This window comes from Gracilinanus agilis, chromosome 4 (genome assembly GCF_016433145.1).
Source record: "Gracilinanus agilis isolate LMUSP501 chromosome 4, AgileGrace, whole genome shotgun sequence".
NCBI classification, from domain to species: domain Eukaryota; kingdom Metazoa; phylum Chordata; class Mammalia; order Didelphimorphia; family Didelphidae; genus Gracilinanus; species Gracilinanus agilis.
This window is the reverse complement of record NC_058133.1, coordinates 193490080-193511838: the sequence shown is the minus strand read 5'-3', so window position 1 is coordinate 193511838 and position 21759 is coordinate 193490080. Positions and strand designations below refer to the sequence as shown.

Sequence of the window (21759 nt, the reverse complement as noted above, 5' to 3'; positions counted from 1 at the left end):
ATACAAATTGGGACCTATTCTATTTTAGTCAACAACCTAAGCTAAAGCTTAGGTTTATAATGTGGGCACAGCAATAAGAAGTATGGTAGGAATATAACACTCTTTTTTTCGTGTGTGCCCGGGGTACAGGAAATAGGTTGTCTTGTCACTGAAATATAGGAATCCCTGAGGGTGAAGTGTTAACAACTGCTAACCAGCTGCCTGGTAACACACTTTAAGGCCGCAAGCAAAGATGAATCCTGGCTCGATTTGCAACTGTGAAGGCAATGTTGGCCAGTGGGGTAGAATTAGGATGGAATCTGGCCAATACACTAGAGTAAACTTCTCAACTTTTTTTTTTTTTTTTTTAAGGCAAATCCAATAACTAAAAATAGAGAAAAGACGACTTTCTAACACTTTATTTAACCCATTCACCATCAGGACAGTGCCCTGAAACATGAGGATAGCATTTTATTAATAACAAGGAAAAAAAAGGTACCTAGCTTCTCTTTTCCCTTTCCTTGGAAAAAATACATTTGAGAGTTTCCCCCCTTAAAAACTGAGTTTTAAAAAGCTGTTTAATGATACGTTAGGATTTGATATCTCATCATCCACGATGGGGTTGGGGCACAGGGTTGCCAAGTGTCTGATATACCCCCAGCCTTTTCCCCATGGTGGGACTGTCCGGGATTGAGTGACCACAGCAAAATGCTCCTTGTTTCCTTCTTCTGCTTCCCAATCGCTTCCCCCATCCCTATTCCTGCAATGGTCTAGTTAGGGAAAAAGCAGGAAGTATTTTTCTCAAATTTATTTCCCAGCAGTTAGGGCTAAACTACACCCATTTCTCAAATTCTCCCAGGGCTACTTTGTCTGTTCTGGTGGTGCTCCGTCTTGGAGAAGTCTAGGTCTTGCTGGGATTAGGCTAGCTCGTTGTCTTCCTCCTTTGCACCCCTAAATTCCCCTACTTCTGCCCTAGGGACCCCAGCATTTTGTAACTGAATCAGGGAAAAAACGACAAAACAGTTTTCTCCCTCTGTCTCCTCTGGCTATTTTGTTTTCTGCAGCTTACTCTGTAATTTAGGGCTCTGGTTGGTCTGGGCCAGAAAAGCAAAAACATTCAATTTTTAAACTTTGAAAAGATGTACCTTTGCCCACCAATCTTTATACTTCCCTGCTAGCCCTTCCTGGCAAAATGCAGGGCTGGGGAGCAGAGTCCAACTGGAAAAATGCTTCTTTAGCCAAGAGAATAAACTTGAAAAGGTTGATCAGTATAGAAGGAGAGGGATTTGAAAGCCTTCTGTGAAGTTTGATTTTTAAAATTTAGTTATTAATTTAAAGGAAATCAAAATGAGGCAAATTTAATTTCTTTTGCTTGGTAAATACAGAAAGTTCTTCATGAGTGAGTATGTAATTAATGTTTATCTTTTAAGAAAATTAAAAATCAAATTCTCTGAGTAGCCACCTTAATGAAATGTGTGGTACATTCCATCTGATTTCAACACTGTTGTGTACAGAGGGCAGGTTGTCCTCTCCAGAATCTTTATCTACTTGTAAAAAAGCAGCATCAGATGGCATTTAAATGACACCTCTGAAGAGAGGTTAGTGATATGATTCTTTTAAAAGAGCTACTATAGTCACTATTTTCCTCTATTTTTATCATTAAAATAGTAGATAACTTTTTTCAACATTAAAAAACCTTCCTTAATTGTTCTCTAGTTAGCAGATGACAATTTTACCTAAGAAAGACATTTTCAGAAGGATACTTTTAACCCTGAAGCTGATGTGTTCCAAAGTATTCTGCACTTTCCACTGAAACTAATAGAACTTATAGGCTTGGCAAGAAAACAAACATGCATCTATTTCTATCTTTGGTGAAGACCTGAGCCAAAGGAGGGCTGACCTGGCAGTTCTCTTCTCCACCATGAGCAATATTGTATTGCCACTTCTCTAAAGCTTTGCTAAAATCTGCAATAACCAGATTTCTTTAACCAAGACCACTTTTATCCTTTCCCCATTTTGTTTGTTTGTGCCTTTATAGCCGAGACTTCTAACTCACCAGAAGCAGGAGCTGTGTTCTTTATTCTGCATAATATCTAATCTATTCATGCCTCTTAGATGTGTGGTAGAACAATAACGATAATGAGATCAAATTTCTAAGTCATGGCTGGGGGGTGGGGCATAAATCTACAAAGTGTAATCTTCTGAATGCTTACATGTGAATGGGAGATGTGATATTCTTCACCTTCCCACTCCTTCTCCTTCCCTTGCCCAAGAAAGAACAACAAATGGAGAGTTGACTCCCTCCCCAAATTCAAAGCATATGCAGTTGTATCTCAAGAGATAAAACTAAAGATTTAATAAGAAATTAAGAAAAAAGAATAAGAAAATAAGAAATAAAAAGCTAGATAAGAAATGATGCTGAGGTTGTAAAACACTGTATAAAAATGTTGGAGGAGGTCCTATGTTTCAGCCAGTGTAGATGGGGATGGAGACCCAGAGTGGTGTCCCAATTTCTGTGCCAAAGGGATCGGTGGGTATGAAGAGTGGGCATGAGCCTGGAAGGACTGAAAGGAGGTTAATAAAAAGGTTTTCAGGCTCCTCTAGAGTTGCCATGGACTTCCTTGACGGGGAACAAAGGCATGACTGCCTGGGATTTCTGCTTCTGTAGACGCAGGTGCAGAAAAGATTGGCTCTAACGAATCTCGTCAACGTCCTTAATGCCACCAGACTGACTAATATCGTGAAATACCTATTACCGTTCAATTTTTACTTATTCGGTTGACATAATTAACAAATCTATTAAGGGTAAGGTCACAAATTATTTTTAATTATTAAACCATAGGTTCCCATCTGTCACTATTTAGATAGCAGCGCTCACTGCAGAATCTGGTTTCAAGATTGTCATTTCTGCAGCCCCAAATCCAAGTCCAACTGTAGCCATTCAGAGCAGATTTCAGCAAGGCAGCTGAATCAGAAAACATCTGGACCTACCAGTCAGACTGAGAAAGGTCACATGTTAAATCCTGATAATCTCATTTATTGGTGTTTGAAGGTTATACACCAAGGGCCGGATTACCACTGTCATCATTCAATACTAGTGCTGACATCTTCATTCTTACGCTGCGAGACACTTTGAAGTCGAAACATTAAAGCACCATGTTGCTAGTCGCTACCAAATGTAATTTTTTAAATCTCAGGCTAGATTCTATTAACAATCCAAAGAATCTATACATTTAAACTCCAAACAAAACTGCTAGATATTATAAATCTTAGGCTAGATTCTACTATAATAATCCAAAGAATTCATACATCTAGACTCCAAACAAGACTGCTGGATATAATAAAACCATAGGATATTTTTTTTAAAAGCTTTTTCCTGTTTTGTCTCCATTTTTACATTTCTTTTTTTTTTTTTTAAACTCTTACCTTCTATTTTAGAATCAATATTAAATATCAGTTCAAGGCAGAAGAAGTAAGGGCTAGGCAACTGGGTTTAAGTGACTTGCCCAGGGTCACCTAGCTAGGAAGTATCTGGGGCCAAATTTGAAGCCTGCCTCTCTAGCCACTGAAGCCACCTAGTTGCCTCCCTACACTTAGTTGGGCAGCTACATTTGGGAACAGGAAAGGTCAAGGAAGAGGATTTTTCTAATTCCAGGTTAGTGCAGAAAGCAGAAGTGTTGACCATCTGTACTTTAACTGTCCTCATTTGGTGTAGACAGTTTGAAAATACAAACAACAATAGTGAGTCAAACTTATTTACACTAGAAACAACAGCTCCTCAGACCATTAAACCTGTGACATTTGCTAACCATTTCTTTCCCATGCTACTGGGAAGCAGAAAAACTAACTGTAATGAAGTGATTATATACCACAAGTTATTTATGTTTAGCTTTTAATTAGGTGTAAGTTACCTCTGCCCTACACCAGTGGTTCCCAGTCTGGTCAAGCATGAGAGCATCAAAAAATTTCCCAGACACCCCCCAGTCCCCAGTATTTGTAAGAGTTTTGCCATTATGTGCTATATCTTACTGTTCCTTGGGAAAAAGAAAAGAAAAACAATGACAAAAAAAATCACAGTGAATTCAGAAACACTTTAAAAAGAATTTTAGTTTTATCACAGCAGCATCTATCTACATTTAAAAAACAGTAACAAATATATGTGTGAGACATTATTTAGTCATTCTGCAGAGTATGTTTGCCAAGTTAGTCTGTATAGTTTATTGGAGAAAAATAAAGATCAAAATGAGTACGGGCTCATGGACCCGATATAATAGTTCCAGTGTTTCACAGGTTAGAAGCCATTGACCTAGACTTTATTTTTTTTAAACTTCTAACTTAGCATACTATCTTTCACATTAGCTTATTTACAGTTTTATTTTGGAGTTTTGGGTATTATATGAATACTCTCTTACAATAGCAACCAATATGGAAGTATGTTTTGCACATCAATACGTGTATGTCAGATCAAATTGCTGACCAGCTCCAGGAAGGGGGAAGGGAAGGGGGGAGATAATTTGGATCTTATAATTTTGGAAAATGAATGTTGAAAAATGTTATTATGTGTAATTGGGAAAATAAAAGTTCATTGAATAAAAAAAAAAGAATTACCCTCACCCACCCCCCCCGCCCCAACTTTCTATCTTAAGTTTAAGATAGAAGGGGAAGGGCTAAGCAAACAGGGTTAAGTGACTTGCCCCAGATCACACAGCTAGGAGGTATCTGAGACTACATTTGAACTCAGCTCCTACCAACTCCAGGCTTGGTGCTCTATCTGCTGGGCCTACCAGCTGCCCATCACTGACCTAGACTTTAAACCCAGACCCTAGAATGACCAGGTTCCAGCCTTCATCCACAACTAGCCTTCTTCTTCTTTTTTTTTTTGGTAAACTTTTATTTTCTGCCCTAGAATAGATAGTAATATTGGTTCCAAGGCAGAAGAGCAGTAAAGGCTAGGCAACTGGGGTGAAGTGACTTGGCCAGGGTCACACAACTAGGAAATATGTGAGGTCATATTTGAACCCAAGACCTCCTGTCTCCATGCCTGGCTCTCTGTCTACTGAGCTACCTTGTTGTCCCCATAACTAACCTTTTCAATCCTCACAGTGCCTGGAACACAATGTGCACTTAACAAATGTTTGTTAAGTTAAATTAACTTGTATTTATCAAGTGTCTATTATACATACTCAAGAGTTAAGTACTAGTAAAGGGATTGTAAGAGGAGGAAATTTGGTCCCTTAAATCAAAGAATTAACAATCTGTTTAGGGAACAAAAGAGCTTCTGACACCTCAAATCATGAATAAATATTATTTGTTGTTTGCACAGAGTTTCTCCTTCCGGTTGAGTATCAGTGAGTGGGGCTATAGGGAGATTTCTGGGTAATAGATTATATCTGGAACTCACATGACTTGTTTCTTGTTTTCTTTTTCATTCCAGCATTTTCCTTAGAATGAAGGGCACTGTCAGTAATTCCTCCAAGGCAAAGGTAACTCAGAGACACATACACACACACACACACAGCATCCCAGGAGGTCTGGGGATTTAAACTGTTCTTCAGTTGCCTGTTACTCTAATAACCCAATGTTAAAACCTCATTCTGGGTTCTTCCTGGCTCACTGGGATGGCAAGGCACAAATTCAAATTTCTGTCCACGAGATTCAAGGAGCAGCCTCTTTCCTCTGATCACCTCAAAAACTTGCCCGTTTGACACAGTTGATGCAATATTGCCACCTGCCCAGTTTTAACACTTACAGAAATCCCCTGTGAGTGAACTTCTGCCACGGAGTAGTACTGCTGATTTTGTGAGATAACCCCCGCATCCCATGAACAGCAGATCTAGATCTGGCCTTGGGAGATGTAATAACTTGATAAAGAACGGCACTTCCTTTTGAAGCACATACTTGCGTGTGCTGAGCAGCACCACGGGAACCTCAGTGAGCGCCTCGGTGAGAGGGAGTCTGCCTCTCCAATCTCACTCCAGCCAGAGACCCCTTCACACGTCTAAATGTGGTGGCAATTAGCATCCATGAGACACAAATGTGGCTTGCTATTTTTTTTCCTTTTCAAAAACATGAACATTTTTAGCACTTGTCATGCTGAGAACACTTTGTACCTCAACAGGAATCAAGATGATCACAGGGAAAGTCTTTTAAAGACTTGAGTTGTGTCTCCCAAGAGAAAGAAAAGAGGCTTCTGATGGCCCTTTAAAATTTGGGTTCTTATAGAAATTAAGGACCTCTGCCAGGTAGGGGACTAGAAGGGAGAGAGACTTTTAAGTCTTTTCTTATAAGCGCCCTTGCTGTCAATCGCAGAAAGTGCTATCAAATTGGATTTTTTCTGAGGGATCAAGACAGCATCTATCCAAACTAGTACCAGAGTGCGCTCTCTCTCTCTCTCTCTCTCTCTCTCTCTCTCTCTCTCTCTCTCTCTCTCTCATCTTAGAATCAATTCTATGTATTGGTTCTAAGGCAGAAGAGTGGTAAAGGCTAGGCAATGGGGGTTAAGTGACTTGCCCAGGGTCACACAGCTAGGAAGTGTCTGAGGCCACATTTGAACCTAGGACCTCCTGTGTCTAGGCCTGACTCTCAATCCACTGAGCTGCCCAGCTGCCCTGAGGAGTGATTTTTAAAAAAACCCTCACCTTCCATCTTAGAAACAATACCCTGTATTGGTTCCAATGCAGAAGAGCAGTAAGACCTAGGCAATGGGGGTTAAGTGACTTGCCCAGGGTCACACAGCTGGGAAGTGTCTGAGGCCAGGTTTAAACCTAGGACCTCTTGGAGGAATGACTTTTAGAAGTTCAATAGAGACCACGAAGGAGTTTGAGGAGGCAGGGTGTTACATCTCAACCATACCACCTCACACTTAAACTTCTCTCCTTTCACAAATATAACAGGAGTGACTGGTCTTGTCTTCTTCTTCAAGCTGGTTCTGGTTATGCTATTGACTAGACTAACCAAAAAACACCCCCAGAGGTTCTCATTTTTCTGCATTCCATTAAAATCAGGCCAGGTAGGAATAATTGGGGAATGCTGTTCTCATGCAATATTATGTCACTCTTCAGCCTTTGTTTTGGTTATTATACTGGCTGAAAAGTTTTCAGTCAGGTCCTGACTTCTATATGTTTCCTATATAAGTACCTATGATACTAGTGCTAGCACTCAACACATGATAAATGAAAAGACTAAAAGACCCTATGTGCATGCGCTCTCTCTCTCTCTCTCTCTCTCTCTCTCTCTCTCTCTCTCTCTCTCCTTACCTTCTGTCTTGCAATCAGTACTGTGTATTGATTATTGATTTTAAGGCAGAAGAGCGGTAAGGGCTAGACAATGGTGAGGTCAGTGACTTATCTAGGATCATGCAGCTGGGAAATATCTGAGGCCACAATTGAATGGAGGACCTCTAGGACTAATGCTCTACTGAGCCACCTAGCTGCCCCATAATGATCTCTTAAGCCCTTTTTCCTGCTAAACCTCAAACTACTACAATGACATGGATAGAAAGTACCATTTTGCAGAGTCAAAGAAAAATGGTTCAATTTGACCAAATGAGCCAAAGGCTGAGCAGCATTAAAAAAAAAAAAAGCATTTCTTCATTTCTTATCCTTTACCCAATCTGGTAAGTCTGGGAAATCACCGCTTCATAAAGCTAAAATTTTTTAGAAGTCAAAGCAATATAGAAAGTCATTGTGGCTAAATAATTAGTTGATCATCAGATATAGGTTGAATTTTTGAATACTTACTATATGCTCAAAATGTCTGCTTTTCTTTCTATCTCCAGAACTTAATATGGTGTTCAGCATATAATAAACTTAAAAAAAATATCTTTACTTTCTGTCCTAGTAACAATTTAAGACATAAGGGCAGGGGCTAGGCAAACAGGGCTGAGTTATTTATCCAGGATCACACAGCTAGGAAATATCTAAGGCCATATTTGAACCCAGGTCTTCCCACTCCAGGTCTAGCACTCTATCCATTGTGCTGCCTAGGTGCCCTGCTAATAAACTTTTTAAAGCCTTTCATCTTAGAATCAATACAGTGTACTGGTTCCAAGGCAGAAGAGCAGTAAGGGCTAAGCAATGGGGGTTAAGTAATTTGCCCAGGGCCACACAATTGGCAAGTGTCTAAGGCCAGATTTGAATCCAGGACTTCCTGTCTTCAGGCCTTGTGCTCAATCCAGTGAACCACTTAGCTGCCCCCTTATAATAAAACTTTTTTTTTAAATTTTTTAAACATTTATTAATAATAATTTTTAACCTGGTTACATGATTCATGCTCCTACTTTCCCCTTCACCCCCCGCACTCCTCCTCCTCCATGGCCGACCCACATTTCCACTGGTTTTAACATGTGTCATTGATCAAAACCTCTTTCCAAATTGTTGATAGTTTCATTGGTGTGGTAGTTTCGAGTCTACATACCCAATCTAAAACTTTTAATAAAAGCTCGTTGAACGATTCTGTGCTGTTCAGTTCTTTGGAGGAAACAGAAATATAAAACAAAAGACTCTCCCCTACAGAAACTTTTCACCTCATTGGGAAGACAAATTATGCATATAACTAAGGGTTAAATTATTTTATATCAGTGCTATAGGAGTTCAAAGGAAAAGGGAAATCAGTGAGGGATGGAGTAGTCTTCAGATGGGTCTTGAGCCAGATCTAGCCACCAAAATGATGCCACTGGATCTAGAAATTTTATTTCCAGATTTCTTGCCAATCACAATTAAAACATAAATTCATGAAAATACGGAGTAGAATTACCACTGATAGGTCTCATTGCTTTGTCATTTAAATTTTTTTTTGGTAAATGTTTGTGCCTATCTAGTTGACCCCTGGAGGTGGATGGGATTGGCCTAGAAAGATTCTGAGAGGTGATTTCTGTGATACAAATTAAGTATTTTCTACCTTTTTAATTTTTTTAAGATTTAGTGCCCACCAACCAGGAAAAAAACCTGTCTAAAATAAAAATAATCCTTTTCATTCAAGAACTGAAAGTAAGAAGGTGGCTTTATAGAGCCTTGATAGATAAGTGGTATCAACTTCAAGTAGAAATAGAAATAGAATTACATGCTATATATTAACTTTAAAAACCACAAATCAACATTATCTATATTTTATTGTAGTTTTACTTACTTTGTTAAACATTTCCCAGTGATATATATTTTAAATCTTTACATTCTGTCTTAGGATGGATGGAAAGTATTAGTTCCAAGGCAGAAGAGCCCTAAGGGCTAAGCAATGGGGGTTAAATGATTTGCCCAGGGTCACCCAGCTGGCAAGCGTCTAGGGCCAGATTTGAAATCAGGTCTTCCCAACTCTAGGCCTGGCTCTCTATCCACTGAGCCACCTAGCTAGCCCAGACTGATTTAGTTTGCAGCCATAAGTTCACCACTCTGTTATAGCTCACCCAAGTCCAACCCCTTCACTTTCCAGATGAGGAAACTGAGGCCTAAGATTCAATGATTCAATGAGTTGCAATGACTTGTCCAAGCGAACCCAGTTCAAAAGTGGCAGAGTCAGAATTGCATTAATTCAGTTATTCATTGAAGAAGTATTTATTAAGTGCCTATGACTCGATAGGGGTAAAAAAGATAAGAATAAAGTTCTTGTCTTCAAGGAGTTGACATTGTTTTCAGTGGAAACAACACGGGCATAAAAACACACAAGAATGCCCATCCATTGGGAATGGCTGAACAAGCTGTGGCATATGATTTTGATGGAATACAAGATAAGAATTGATGAGAAGGTTAATTTTTTAAAAACATGGAAAGACCTACATGAAATTATAAAGAGCAAAATGAGTAGAACTAAGTAAAACAAAGAGAACATTATATACAACAGAAATAACATTTGAAGAATAACTTGTAAATGTCCACCTTCAGAGAAAGAACTGATAGAAACATGTGCGACATAGCTTTATATATATATATATATTATTTTTGTATAAATGATGCCTTCTTTAGTTCAGGGAGTGGAGGGAGATACCTTGGAATTTTAATGAAAGTAGCAATAAATTAATTAATGAAGAAAGAAAATATACGCAAAGTAATTTCTAGGTTCTGTGGTTAGTTTTCAGAGGTTTGTGAAGTTGGATAGGAAAAGAATGTATTTTAATTTAAACGGAATCAGTTTCCTTTGTAATCCTTTGTATTTTTCATCCTTAAAAGTATTATTTTGAGAGGGGCCCACAGGCTTTATCAGCCTGTGCCCAAGACACAACAAAAGGTTTAAGAACCCTTGTTCCAGGAGAGGGGTCCTGTCAACTAGATGGGGAGGTGGGGTTCAGCGTAGGCTTGACCTGAGCTTTGAGGAAAGCTGGAGATTCTAAGAGATGAAGGCCAAAAAAGAACAGTCTAGCCCCAGAGGACAGTCTGAGAGATGAGAAATGAGAGACAGAATGTTGGTATAGGAAAGAAAAATGGGTTAGTGTGCTTAGAGGAATAGGAAATGCAATACGCCTGAAAAGGTAGTCTGGAGCCAGATTGGGAAAGGTTTTAAAAGCCAAACACAAGAGCCCAAATTTTATCCCAGAGAAATGAAGATGGACAGGTTTCTCAGGGAGAGTGACAAAGTCAGATTTCAACTTAAGGAATCCGTTAACTCTTGGGTGTCTGGAGGCTGGGAGACCAATTAGAAGATGAAAGTCTAGGGGAGAAATGAAGGCAGCCTGAATTAGGATGATAGCTATGTGAATGGGGAGAAGGGGATGGATGTGAGATATATAGTGGAGTTCAAATCAATAACATTTGGCACCTGAATGTGGCAGGGAAGGGAGAAGGGAGGGAAGGAGATGATTTTGAGGCTGGGAATATGGATGAGATGGTGGGAAACTGGAGGAATAATGGTATCTTTGGTGGAAATAGGGGATGCAAAAGGAACTCCGATATGATCATTGGCTCCCCACTGTCCATCAGATTACCCCTGCTCCCACTATCTCTATTTCAACAGTTCCATTAAATACATGGAAGCACATTAGAATATTTGGGGCTTTTTTGCAAAAAGAAAAATGACCGAGATACTTATTGGGGGATGAATAAAGAAACTGATGCCAAATCATGATGAGCTTTACTGCTTCTGCTACCCCTCACCTCTCCACAATGCTAATGCTACTAACCTACAGCATTAGGGAGGTAAAGGCTATGGCCAAAGTCTTAACCCAATAGTTATTTTTGCAAAAACAGCCTTGCTTTCTTCTAGACCACAGGAAAAAAATAAGCACCTCCATGGGTTGCCTGCAGTTTTCTACAAAGCAAACTTCTAACTGCTGGAAACCTGCACAAAGAGATCTATTTTATTATTTTTTTAAAAGAGAAAAACCACATACTTTACTTCTCTTAGAACCTAAAATAAAACACAATTAGCACTTGCTCAGAATTTAAAACACTCCAGGAAAAAAAGTAGCTCTTTGTCACAAAAAACTCCCAAACTCCTCTAGATGACCTTTTAAAAATGGGATGATTATAATTACACTGGGATTCCATAGCATTTAACAATATATGTGGTCATTTTCATTATAATTTTGGCCAAATTTTCCCATGTGGCCTCTACGGTTTGGACCGGGATTTGCTGAGAGATGCATTCTGGTCACCATGGGGACAGCTCCCCACACTGCAGAATTAGATGTACCACATTATGCAACGTGTCCACTTCTGAATATCAATGTGGGTTTGTGTCTGTGAGGATTTAGATATCTCCTAGGTGATGCTGCTTAGGCTGCATTAAGCAAGCATTATTTGCATTGTCAAATATCTATGATGTATGCCCAGTGATTGCTATTTTCCCATGCTAAAGAGCAGAGGTCCTGGTTCCAGTCCACATTAAGTCTAGGACCCAGATGGAATGCCATTATTAACACAGGTGTGACTGGTGTGCAGCTGAACTGTCATAAAGAGAATTAATCTTAAGAAAGGAGCTAGTTCACTCAATTCTTTTTTTTTTTTTTTTAGGGAGAAAACTCTCCCTCCTAGAGTATTTAGGATTACTGGCCTCATGCCTGGTCGCCCAGGAGAACCACGTAGCACTACTAGCCATATGGCACCTGGGAAAAGTAGTTTCTCTCCACAGATGTCCCTTGCTCCTGTAGAAATGTAGTGGGGGGTAGAGGGTGAGGTGGCACCATGCCAGAAGTAGTGTAATAAAGTAGAACAAGCATTAATTAGACTCAGAGTCACAAGACCTGGGTTTGAGTTCCAACTACCACTAGATACCACATGACCTTGGGCAAGTCACTTAATCTCTTAAAGTCCAAGTTTCCTTGTCTATTACTTGATCAATCAATAACATTAAGACCGAGAGGTCACAGTGGCATAGTAGATGAAGAGCTGGCTTCTTGGCCTCTGATATATGCTGGCTATGTTAGCCCAAACAGGTCATGAAAATTCTTTGTACTACAGGCTAGAATTTTTTTAACCCTTATTTTCTGTCGAAGTAACAACTCTAAGATAGAAGAGCAAAGACTAGGCAAACAGAGTTAAATGACTTGCTCAGCCTCACATGGTTAGGAAGTATCTGAAACCAGGACCTCCCAACTCTAGCTAATTTATCCACTTTATCCACTGTGCCACCTAGCTGCCCTTAAAGGTCCAAAAATTGCAAAAGGGATGCCTCTCTGCATTAGTAGAAGGAGTTTCTTCACCTGGGAAGGAGTTCTCTATACCAGATGAAGTCACAACCCTAATCCCCTATTCCTATGAGGCAGTCACTGTCTAACACTGTTGATTCAAAGGAAAAAAATAAAGCCATTTCTACTCTCAAGGAGCATATATTCTAGCAAGGGAAACAACATGAACATATATACAAAGAAGTTTAGGGAGGGAGCAAAAGGATTTATAAAATAGTGCTAGATGAAATAATTGCACGACTTACCTGTTTTGCAAACTTTAAGGTGCAGTATCAATATAAGTTGTTTCTAAATCCCTGTATGTGGCTTTTTTTTCACCCAAGAAGTTCACTCAATGCCTGTGGGTCTTCTTCTCAACCTAGAACATCCCTCCATCTTGTGGCCCCTTTCCCTTTGGCAGGTCCTCCCAGAAGCTCCACTGTGCGGCAAGCTTCAGGCTAGCCATGCTCCATTCCTCTCCCAGCTCTGCTTCTTAGCCTCTATCTCCATACCCTTGCCTTCATGTTTTAACCCTTACCTTCTGTCCTAGAATCAATACTGTGTATTGTTTTTCTTTTTGTTCGTTTGTTTTTTTAAGCCTTACCTTCTGTCTTGGAATCAATACTATTGGTTCCAAGACAGAAGAGTGGTAAGGGCTAGGCAAGAGGGTGTTAAGTGGCTTGCCCAGGGTCACACAGCTAGGAAGTGTCTAAGGCTAGATTTGAATGCAGAGCTTCCCAGCTCTAAGCCTGGCTCTCTATCCCCTGAGCTGCTGCCCTTCCCTTCACTTTATGACTCTCCTGAGGTCATCACTTTTCAGCTTCCTTGGAATATAAACTCCTTAAGGACAAGGGCTTTCTTTCTTTTTCCTTGTATTTGTATCTCCAGCAACCCAGGATCTCCCATCTTTAGGTCTGGTGCTCTCTCTCTGAGTTACCTCGCTGTCCCCCTCAACAAGTATTTATGAAGAATCTACTCTGTGTCTGAGATTATGTTCAGTGCTGAAACTGAGAAATATTGTATATAAATGTCAGCTCTCATTATTATCTGTAACCATCAGCTATGCCCCAGATGCACAAGCCGCAGAGAGTGAGTCTTCCTCTTGCCATTTTGGACAATTTTTCTAGGATACGGTCAGTGACAATGATTTGTTGAATGCAGGCTGGAAGAAGATGACATATTGCTATCTAGGTTGCATCTGCTGTGTGCAGGGAATTTTTAAATATTTAGCTACCTACCACCACAATATTCTTCAAAAAATTGACCTGAATAAAAAAAATGGTTCTGGCTTCTTGTCTTGGACTAGGGGTCAGGGTAGGGGGAAAAGATCCTGAATTTTAATTTAATAATCATATGTCATGTTTCAAATCTAAGAGGATGTTTTGGCAAACCATCCTAAACCTCTACACCCAAAGGTCTCTGATTCAAATACAATTTTACATAGTCTGATATGTGCATTTAGACAACTCTACACCAAGACTAAAGCTACTCTCTGTTTTGATGCGAGTGCAATGCCATGGATAAGTCACCTTCAAGAAGTCGCATGGACCTGGTAGGGCACCATATGCTTTCCTCAGCACAAATGACCACATCCTGTGCCAAGCAGCACTTTTCAGTCTCTGTGGTTTAGAACTGGCACAAACTAATGTACAGCTCGGCATAGTTGGAATGTTAGTTGACGCTGTGATTTCAGTCTCAGAGGTTCTAGACACACAGCTCCATTTCATGACCTCTTTAAATGTTTATTACAGAGACTTCAACAAATAAGAGAGAAATCCCAGGAAAAGTCTATGCAACACAGTACACATTTAGACACGCGTTATATATAATGATCCTAAGGCTGACTCAGAAAAGCAATGCAGATTGTTTATGTTATATGTCTGTGCCAACATAAACATTAATATAAAAGATAAGTGAAATTTTAGGGTAAGCTGTGTGTTTATTTAGGAGATTGGCAAGGCGTACCATGTTCTCAAAAATGTGATGAAATTTTGGGATGAACTTTAAGAAGCCACAGTAATTGAACAAAACTGTTTTATCCTTCCCAAAATAATTTGTTACCATTATCCTCAGATAACTCCTTATTTTCCTTTAATGTTGAACATTAATCAAAATCTTTAGCCATTACTTTCTGGCAAGTAAATTCCAACTTACCTCCCATATCCTCATCTTCAATGGGTGGGACCCGGTCTTTGTTCTCTTCTCCACTGTCCATATTTTCTACCTCCTGAGGTTTGGACGAACTGTAGTCATTCAAAATCACTTGGCCTTCTAAATAAAAGAAAGTATAAATAATAATCATCTTGATCATTTACCCACAATTCAACTTTCTGACATGTCATATGACTTTCATTAACTATATGACCAATGATCTGCTTCATATAACCCTTGATAGTTTAGGTGATATTTCATTTCTCTGGCCAGAACTAAAATATAAAAGGGAGTTCATTTTTTAATAGTTTGGTACTCTCTAGTCTCAAGACATTTAGTAGGATGCAGCTACTCTCTGTGCTCAATAAATGTTAGTTGATAACATGACTAAGTATTGAACTTAAAAATACAAAGGCATTAATAAAGAGATATCTGGAAATAAAATTTCTGCATGTTAAGCTCTATTTTCTCATATTTTTCACCTTATCAAGAAGGTGAAGATGTATTCCTAGCCTAGAAAATATAATTGACCCAAGATGTTTCAAGCCCTATCTAAGGCTATAGCAAGATGATGGCAAAAAAGGCAAAAAAAAAAAAAAAAAAAAGGAATAATCAGTGTTGCAGGGATTGTGTGAAGGTAGGTACACTAATGCATTGTTGTTGGAGTTGTGATTCACTACAACCATTCTGGAAGGTAAACTGGAATGATACAAAGAAAATGAACACAATATCCATACCTCCTTGCTGAGATTATATTGCTAGGCTTAAGTCCCAAGGAGGTCATTGATAAGAACAAAGTCCCCAGTGACACTGAAATACTTATGGAGAAACAAAGTAAATGTCCAATTATAGGGGAATGGCTGAGCAAATTGTGTAATGAAATTCTACTGTGCTACAAGAAATGAAATATGTGATGAATAAAGAGAATCATGGAAAGATCTCCTTGAACTGATGCAGAGTAAAGTAAGCAAGAGGAGAAAAAATTAGAATGTAACAACAATAATAAAAATGAAAAGAACCACCAAAATCAGAATGAATATTACAAAAAGACAAAGAACAAATATGATGCAAAAGATGAGACATGAAAAGATATCCCTTCCCCATTCCTTTGAAGAGGTGGGAGGTAGGCAAATGTAAAGTGCATATATTTTCAAACTTTTTCAATGTATTGATCAGTTAGGCTGATTTTTTCCCCTCTTCTTTTTATCTGTTATACCAGATGGTTATAAGGGAGCAAATGTGAAAAGAACACTGGGGAAAACTGTGGTGACATAAAAAGAAACAAAATAAATCAACACAAACTTGTTTTAAAAATATATTCTAGCAGGTCTTCAAAAATCACATATAACTATGAATAAGGGAATGAGGAAGTGTTCATGACCAAACAAGAGGAAAAAGGTCCAAGGAGACAAAATGTAAAACTTTGATTACATAAAATGAAAAAGGTTTTATACAAACAAAATCAATGCAGCTAAAATTATAAGAGACGCAGGTAATAGGGGAGGAAAGATCTTCATAGCAAATTTCTTTGATAAACATTTCATTTCTGAGTTATATAGGGAACTGATTCAAATTTAGAAGAATAAAAACCATTACCCAAAGATATGAACAGTCAGTTTCCAGAGGAAGAAATCAAGCTAACAATAGCCATATTTTAAAAATGCTCTAATAATTAGAGAAATGTGTATTAGTACAACTCTGGAGTTCTACAACATACCCTTCAGATTGGCCAAGTTGAGAAAAAATGGGAAATGACAAATGCTGGAGAGGATAGGGGAAAACAGGTACATTAATACAATGCTGGTGAGGTTGTGAACTAGTCCAGTCATTCTGGAAAGCAATTTAGAACTGTGCCCCTAAAAACTATTAAACAGTCACCAAGAGTAAAAAAATCTCCAAAATCTTCAAAAAAAATCTCCAGAGATCAAAGAAAGAGGAAAAGGACTTGTATGCAAGAAAAATACTTATGGCAATTCTTTGTGGTGACAAAGAATTGGAAATTGATATGGTGTTCATCAACTGGAGAAGGGCTGAAGAAGTTATGGCACACGAATATGATGGAATTCTGCTGTGCTGCAAGAAATGATAAAGGTGATGTTTTCAGAGAAATATGGGAAATCTTGTATGAACTGCTAGAGAATGAAGTGAGCAGAACCAGGAGAATAATTTATACAATATTAACAATAATGTAAAGACAAACAACTTTGAAAGACTTAGAAACTCTGATCAATAAAATGTCTAACCACAATTCTGCCCATCTTCTAATAGAGGAGAGTTAAGACTTAGAGTGAAGTTTGAGACATTTTGGGGGACATGACCAATTTGGGAATTATTTAGCTTGGCTAAACATGTTAAAGATAGGGGTTTGGAGCAGGAGGAATGTGGGAGAGAATTGAAAACTGAAAATAGACTAAAATAAAATTGAATTTAAAAACATGATGGGATTTTTTTCTTTTCTCAATGGGGGAAGAAAGGAAGGTGGGAGGGAGAATAGGCAGATCTTCATTTGAAAATAAAATTTAATTTAAAAACATATTTAAAAGAAAATTATATATATATATATATATATACATATATATATATTTTTTTAAACCCTTAACTTCTGTGTATTGGCTAATAGGTGGAAGAGAGGTAAGGGTGGGCAATGGGGGTCAAGTGACTTGCCCAGGGTCACACAGCTGGGAAGTGTCTGAGGCCAGATTTGAAACTAGGATCTCCCATCTCTAGGCCTGGCTCTCAATCCACTGAGCTACCCAGCTGCCCTGAAAATTATATTTTTTGATCAATTAGTGATGATAATCCTTCAAGGAAGCGCATTGGACTAGTAAGTATACTAGACTTAGAATCTAGTAAGATCTAGTTTGAAATCATGCCTTTATCACTGACCAGCCAAGTGATTCTGGCCCAATCATTTCCTCTGAGCTTTAGTTTCCTAATTTGCAAAATTAATAACATTTATAGTACCAACCTGAGACTTATTATGAAGAGCAAATGAAAAACTGTGTGCAAAGCATGCTGTAGGCCTTAAGATGCTATGGAATAACAATAGTTAACATTTATATAGCATTTATGGTTTGAAAAGCATTTTACATAGGTTTACATAGACATAAAGGTCATCTACTATAATTGTAAAGCATCTAGAATTATTTTTATATTTAAGTATGATTGAATATTTAATTAGAACACAAAAATGAAGAATTACTCAGTTTCTGCTAGTCAATAAATGCATATTTATTGAGTAACTTCCTAAATTCAAAGAAGCAGAATTGACACCATATTCTCAAGCAGGATAATATATGCAACTCCCTTTAGTTGCTCAAGTCATATTGTCTAACACTGGTGGAATTTTATAGTTTTTACAAATTAAAGAGTTAACCTGGAACCAAAGACATAGGAAAGTAGAATACAACAAAGGAAACAATGTAAGAAATAGTTAATAAATTAATAAATGGACCAGAAAATTTACTAGAATTCATATAAGAATAAATGAAATCCTAGAAAAAGAATATGTACTAAAAGAGTCTGTAAACCAAGTCAGTAGGTGCTAAAATATTGAATGAAATCCGAGATTTGTAAAAATTCTAAGTTCCAAATTCTGCATATCATATATCTATACAGTAAGCCATATTATGGAAGTTTGAAGTTGGCTGTTCCAAACTGTGGGCGGCCTTTCTTTTTGCTCAGGAAATGCAGTCCACTTAAAATGCAAAGGAATTTATGAGAATACAAATCTAATCTGATAGAATATCAGCCCTCTTTTATGTAAAATGTAACTGGCTTACAATTTAAGAACACACACAAGTGACAATCACCTGTAAAAGCGAGGAAGCAAAAAAAAAAAAAAAAAAAAAAAAAAAAAAGAACTTGACCATTGAAAATTACTATGATGGCAGAGAAGACCAAGACAACAGAAAAACAGTTACACGCAAAGCCTCAAATGGAAAAAAAAATGCACATTGGACACATGCCCAACAAGAATCCCTGGAAGAGTTAAAGAGATTAGAGTGGTAGAAGAAAATGGAGAAAATATGAATATTTTTGTGAAAATGAATATCTTTGTGCTACTTATATAAGACAAATTTAGATTTAAACATAAAGGGGATTTCTTCTTGCCAGGGAAAACATAGCCCACTCTCAGGAAATTCATTCATGAAATTTCTTTTTTTCATCTCAACCATTTAAAACATTTTTTCAAAGATTTAGTTTCTTATGATGCAAGAAAAATGTATCCCTTTAGTAATTTACTAAATGCTTCTTTGCTGTAAAGAAAATGAATAATGGTTAATTTGACAACATAGGAAAGATTATATATATTTGTATGTAAATTGTATATATATTTATATCCTCACATGGATATAGATGTATAGTATAATAAACATTCTCTCCTCAGAGAGCAATGATCCCTGTTAACCTTTTATAAATGAGTTTCCAATATTACAAGCCCTCAATATTCCACTCTGCATTTTATTCAGGTCATAAAGATGTAAGATATTTTAAGGGTTATTTTAAGAATTCTGATATTTTAAGGGTTCTTTCCCCCCTCCTCTGATTTTGAATTCAATCAAGTTAATACCAACTCTTCATTCTTTTAAGCACATTTCAGATAACAGTTAACTTCTGAGTGGATAATGAAGATCGACAGGAAGCAAAGCAACCAATTAAAAAGAGAAAAATTGAATCCTGGATCAGAAATGGCAGGAGGGAGCGGGATTGGTTACTGTGATCATTAAAAAAAAACAAACCAAAAAAAAACCCTCATGCAATTGATTGGGGATTTTATTCAATAGTTATCTTGATATCATAAAAACATGATCAAGTTCTCAACTGCCAAGCCCCTAGCACCCTCACTGCATCGAGAAGACATCAGAGTCTGAAAGAGAACCTTTTCCCGTCCTTTCATGGCTTAAGGACGGTATTTTTAAAAACGGAAAACCTGATGATACCTGTGAACACAGGTTGCTCCTGTGAATTTCTCAGCTCCACAGTTGACTGGGTATCTAAAAAGACAGTAGAGATTGTATATATTAGCAACATTGATCTAAATGGTTTTCAAGAAATATTTTGGTAATCCCACATCTAGCAAGGGCAAGGATAAAAGTACTATTTTGCAAAGCCATGCAACAGGCAGCCCTTTTTTCATCTGTAAAACAAATAAATTAATCCTACTCAAAAGAGTTCCTCATCCTGCCTACCATTCTTCTTCTTCTTCTTCTTCTTCTTCTTCTTCTTCTTCTTTTTAAAACCCTTACCTTCCGACTCAAAATCAATGAGTGATAATGAGCAATGGGGGTTAAGTAGCTTGCCCAGAGTTACACAGCTGGGAAGTGTCTGAAGCCACATTTGAACTCATGACTTTTTGTCTCCAGATCTGGCTCGTAATCCACTGAGCCACTTAGTTGCACCCCCTTTCTACCATTCTTTAACAGGACCTCAGCTTACAGCAGGGAGAATGGCTTCAGAGAGAGGGGAAGATTCTTATTCTAGGATCCTTGAAAAACAAAGCTTCTCCCAGGAATCCCAAAGAGGAGGTTCAGAGGTATCAGCATAATGTAGAAATAAAATTCTACAAGTAAAGGCTTTTTAGGACTCCCCTGTGACTTAAATCTGATCCTCAATTTTGGAGTTGTTTCATATTAGCTTTCAAACACTAGCTTCAGAACACAGAAGGAAAATTGATTTATGAAAGATGAGAGGTCAGTTATAAAACTTTAGCCTTATACCAAAGTGTTTCCTAGCAGCAAAGAGATGCTCCAAAGAAAATCTGAGTAATATTCATGGGAAGCATTTTTTGGTAACTACAGAACAACGTGACTCCTGATTCGGTGATTTAAAAGGCCCTGGTCTCTGAACCTTAATCCCACTAACACTGATATTCAGACACCTTAAAACACATTTCTTTTCTCGAAGTATCAAGCAGAGGGTCTGTGCACTTATAATCAAAACAGAATCAAATATGATTTTCAAAACAAATGAGTGATTCTGACCACTTAGAATTTATGATTTAATACATTTTAATTTTAATAAATTTTAAAATTTTAACAAATTTTAAAAATTAATAAAATTAGTAAATCTGTCTAGGGATGGTCTCTTTATTTTTTATTTTTTTTTAAAACCCTTTCCTTCCATCTTGGAGTCAATACTATGTGTTGGCTCCAAGGCAGAAGAATGGTAAGGGTAGGCAATGGGGGTCAAGTGACTTGCCCAGGGTCACACAGCTGGGAAGTATCTGAGGCCAGGTTTGAACCTAGGACCTCCTGTCTCTAGGCCTGGCTCTCCATCCACTGAGCCACCCAGCTGCCCCCAAGGGATGGTCTTTTTAGATAACAGTGAAGTTTAAACAAGAGTAAACTTAAATAGAAAGCTTAGACAACAGCAAAATACTTAAAGAATCAGTTTAGATACACTATTTAAAGAAAATAAAATAAAACACTATATAGTAGTTTCCCTCTCCCCCCGCCTTGCCATCTCTGAATTTAAAGGTTTTCATATTTTAAAAAGTAGGGAATTGACTCAGTAATGTATACAGGGGAGTAATTACTACCTTGTTAAAGATCTCTGCATACAGAAACTATTTTTATTGAACCATTTTGATTCTTCTAAAATGTACTCCAAAGCAACTCCTAAATAGTCTCCATCTGGTATTCTCTACTGTGCTGAGCCTTTTCATGCCCAGGTGATCTACCTGGCACCAAAATGTCTTCTGGAAGAACTGTTCTAGAGAACTGAGCAGAAATATTTCCCAGTTTCTGGCAGCAATCTTTTTCTAATGAAACCTCAACCTACCATACCACTGATGAAAGAAAGAACTTTGGATTTTATTTGTCTTGTCAGAACTTTAATCATGCCATTTTTTAAACCAGCCCTATATTACCAAAAGCAAACAAGGTGATGTCAATATTAATGAACCATTCAATATCTAAATTTCTCCACTGATATGTATTGACACTACTAGAAAGTTATTTAAAACTGACACAAGAGAGCTTTGGACCAGAGCCAGAGTTAAAAAAAAAAAAAAAAGCACATAATCCTTCAAGCTT

General features: G+C 37.8%; 1 protein-coding gene across 1 annotated transcript in view; it reads right to left on the bottom strand.

Moving 5' to 3' along the window:
- The window catches only part of IKZF3 (IKAROS family zinc finger 3), a 70006-nt gene extending 50074 nt beyond the window's left edge, over nt 1–19932 (bottom strand). The window contains exons 1-2 of the mRNA XM_044677009.1: nt 19666–19932; nt 14726–14842 (exon numbers count right to left, since the gene is read on the bottom strand). Of these exons, the coding sequence (XP_044532944.1) occupies nt 14726–14842; nt 19666–19756 (208 nt within the window). The 5' untranslated portion in view covers nt 19757–19932. The remainder of the gene's footprint in view (nt 1–14725; nt 14843–19665) is intronic.
- Nucleotides 19933–21759: the final 1827 nt, after the last annotated feature.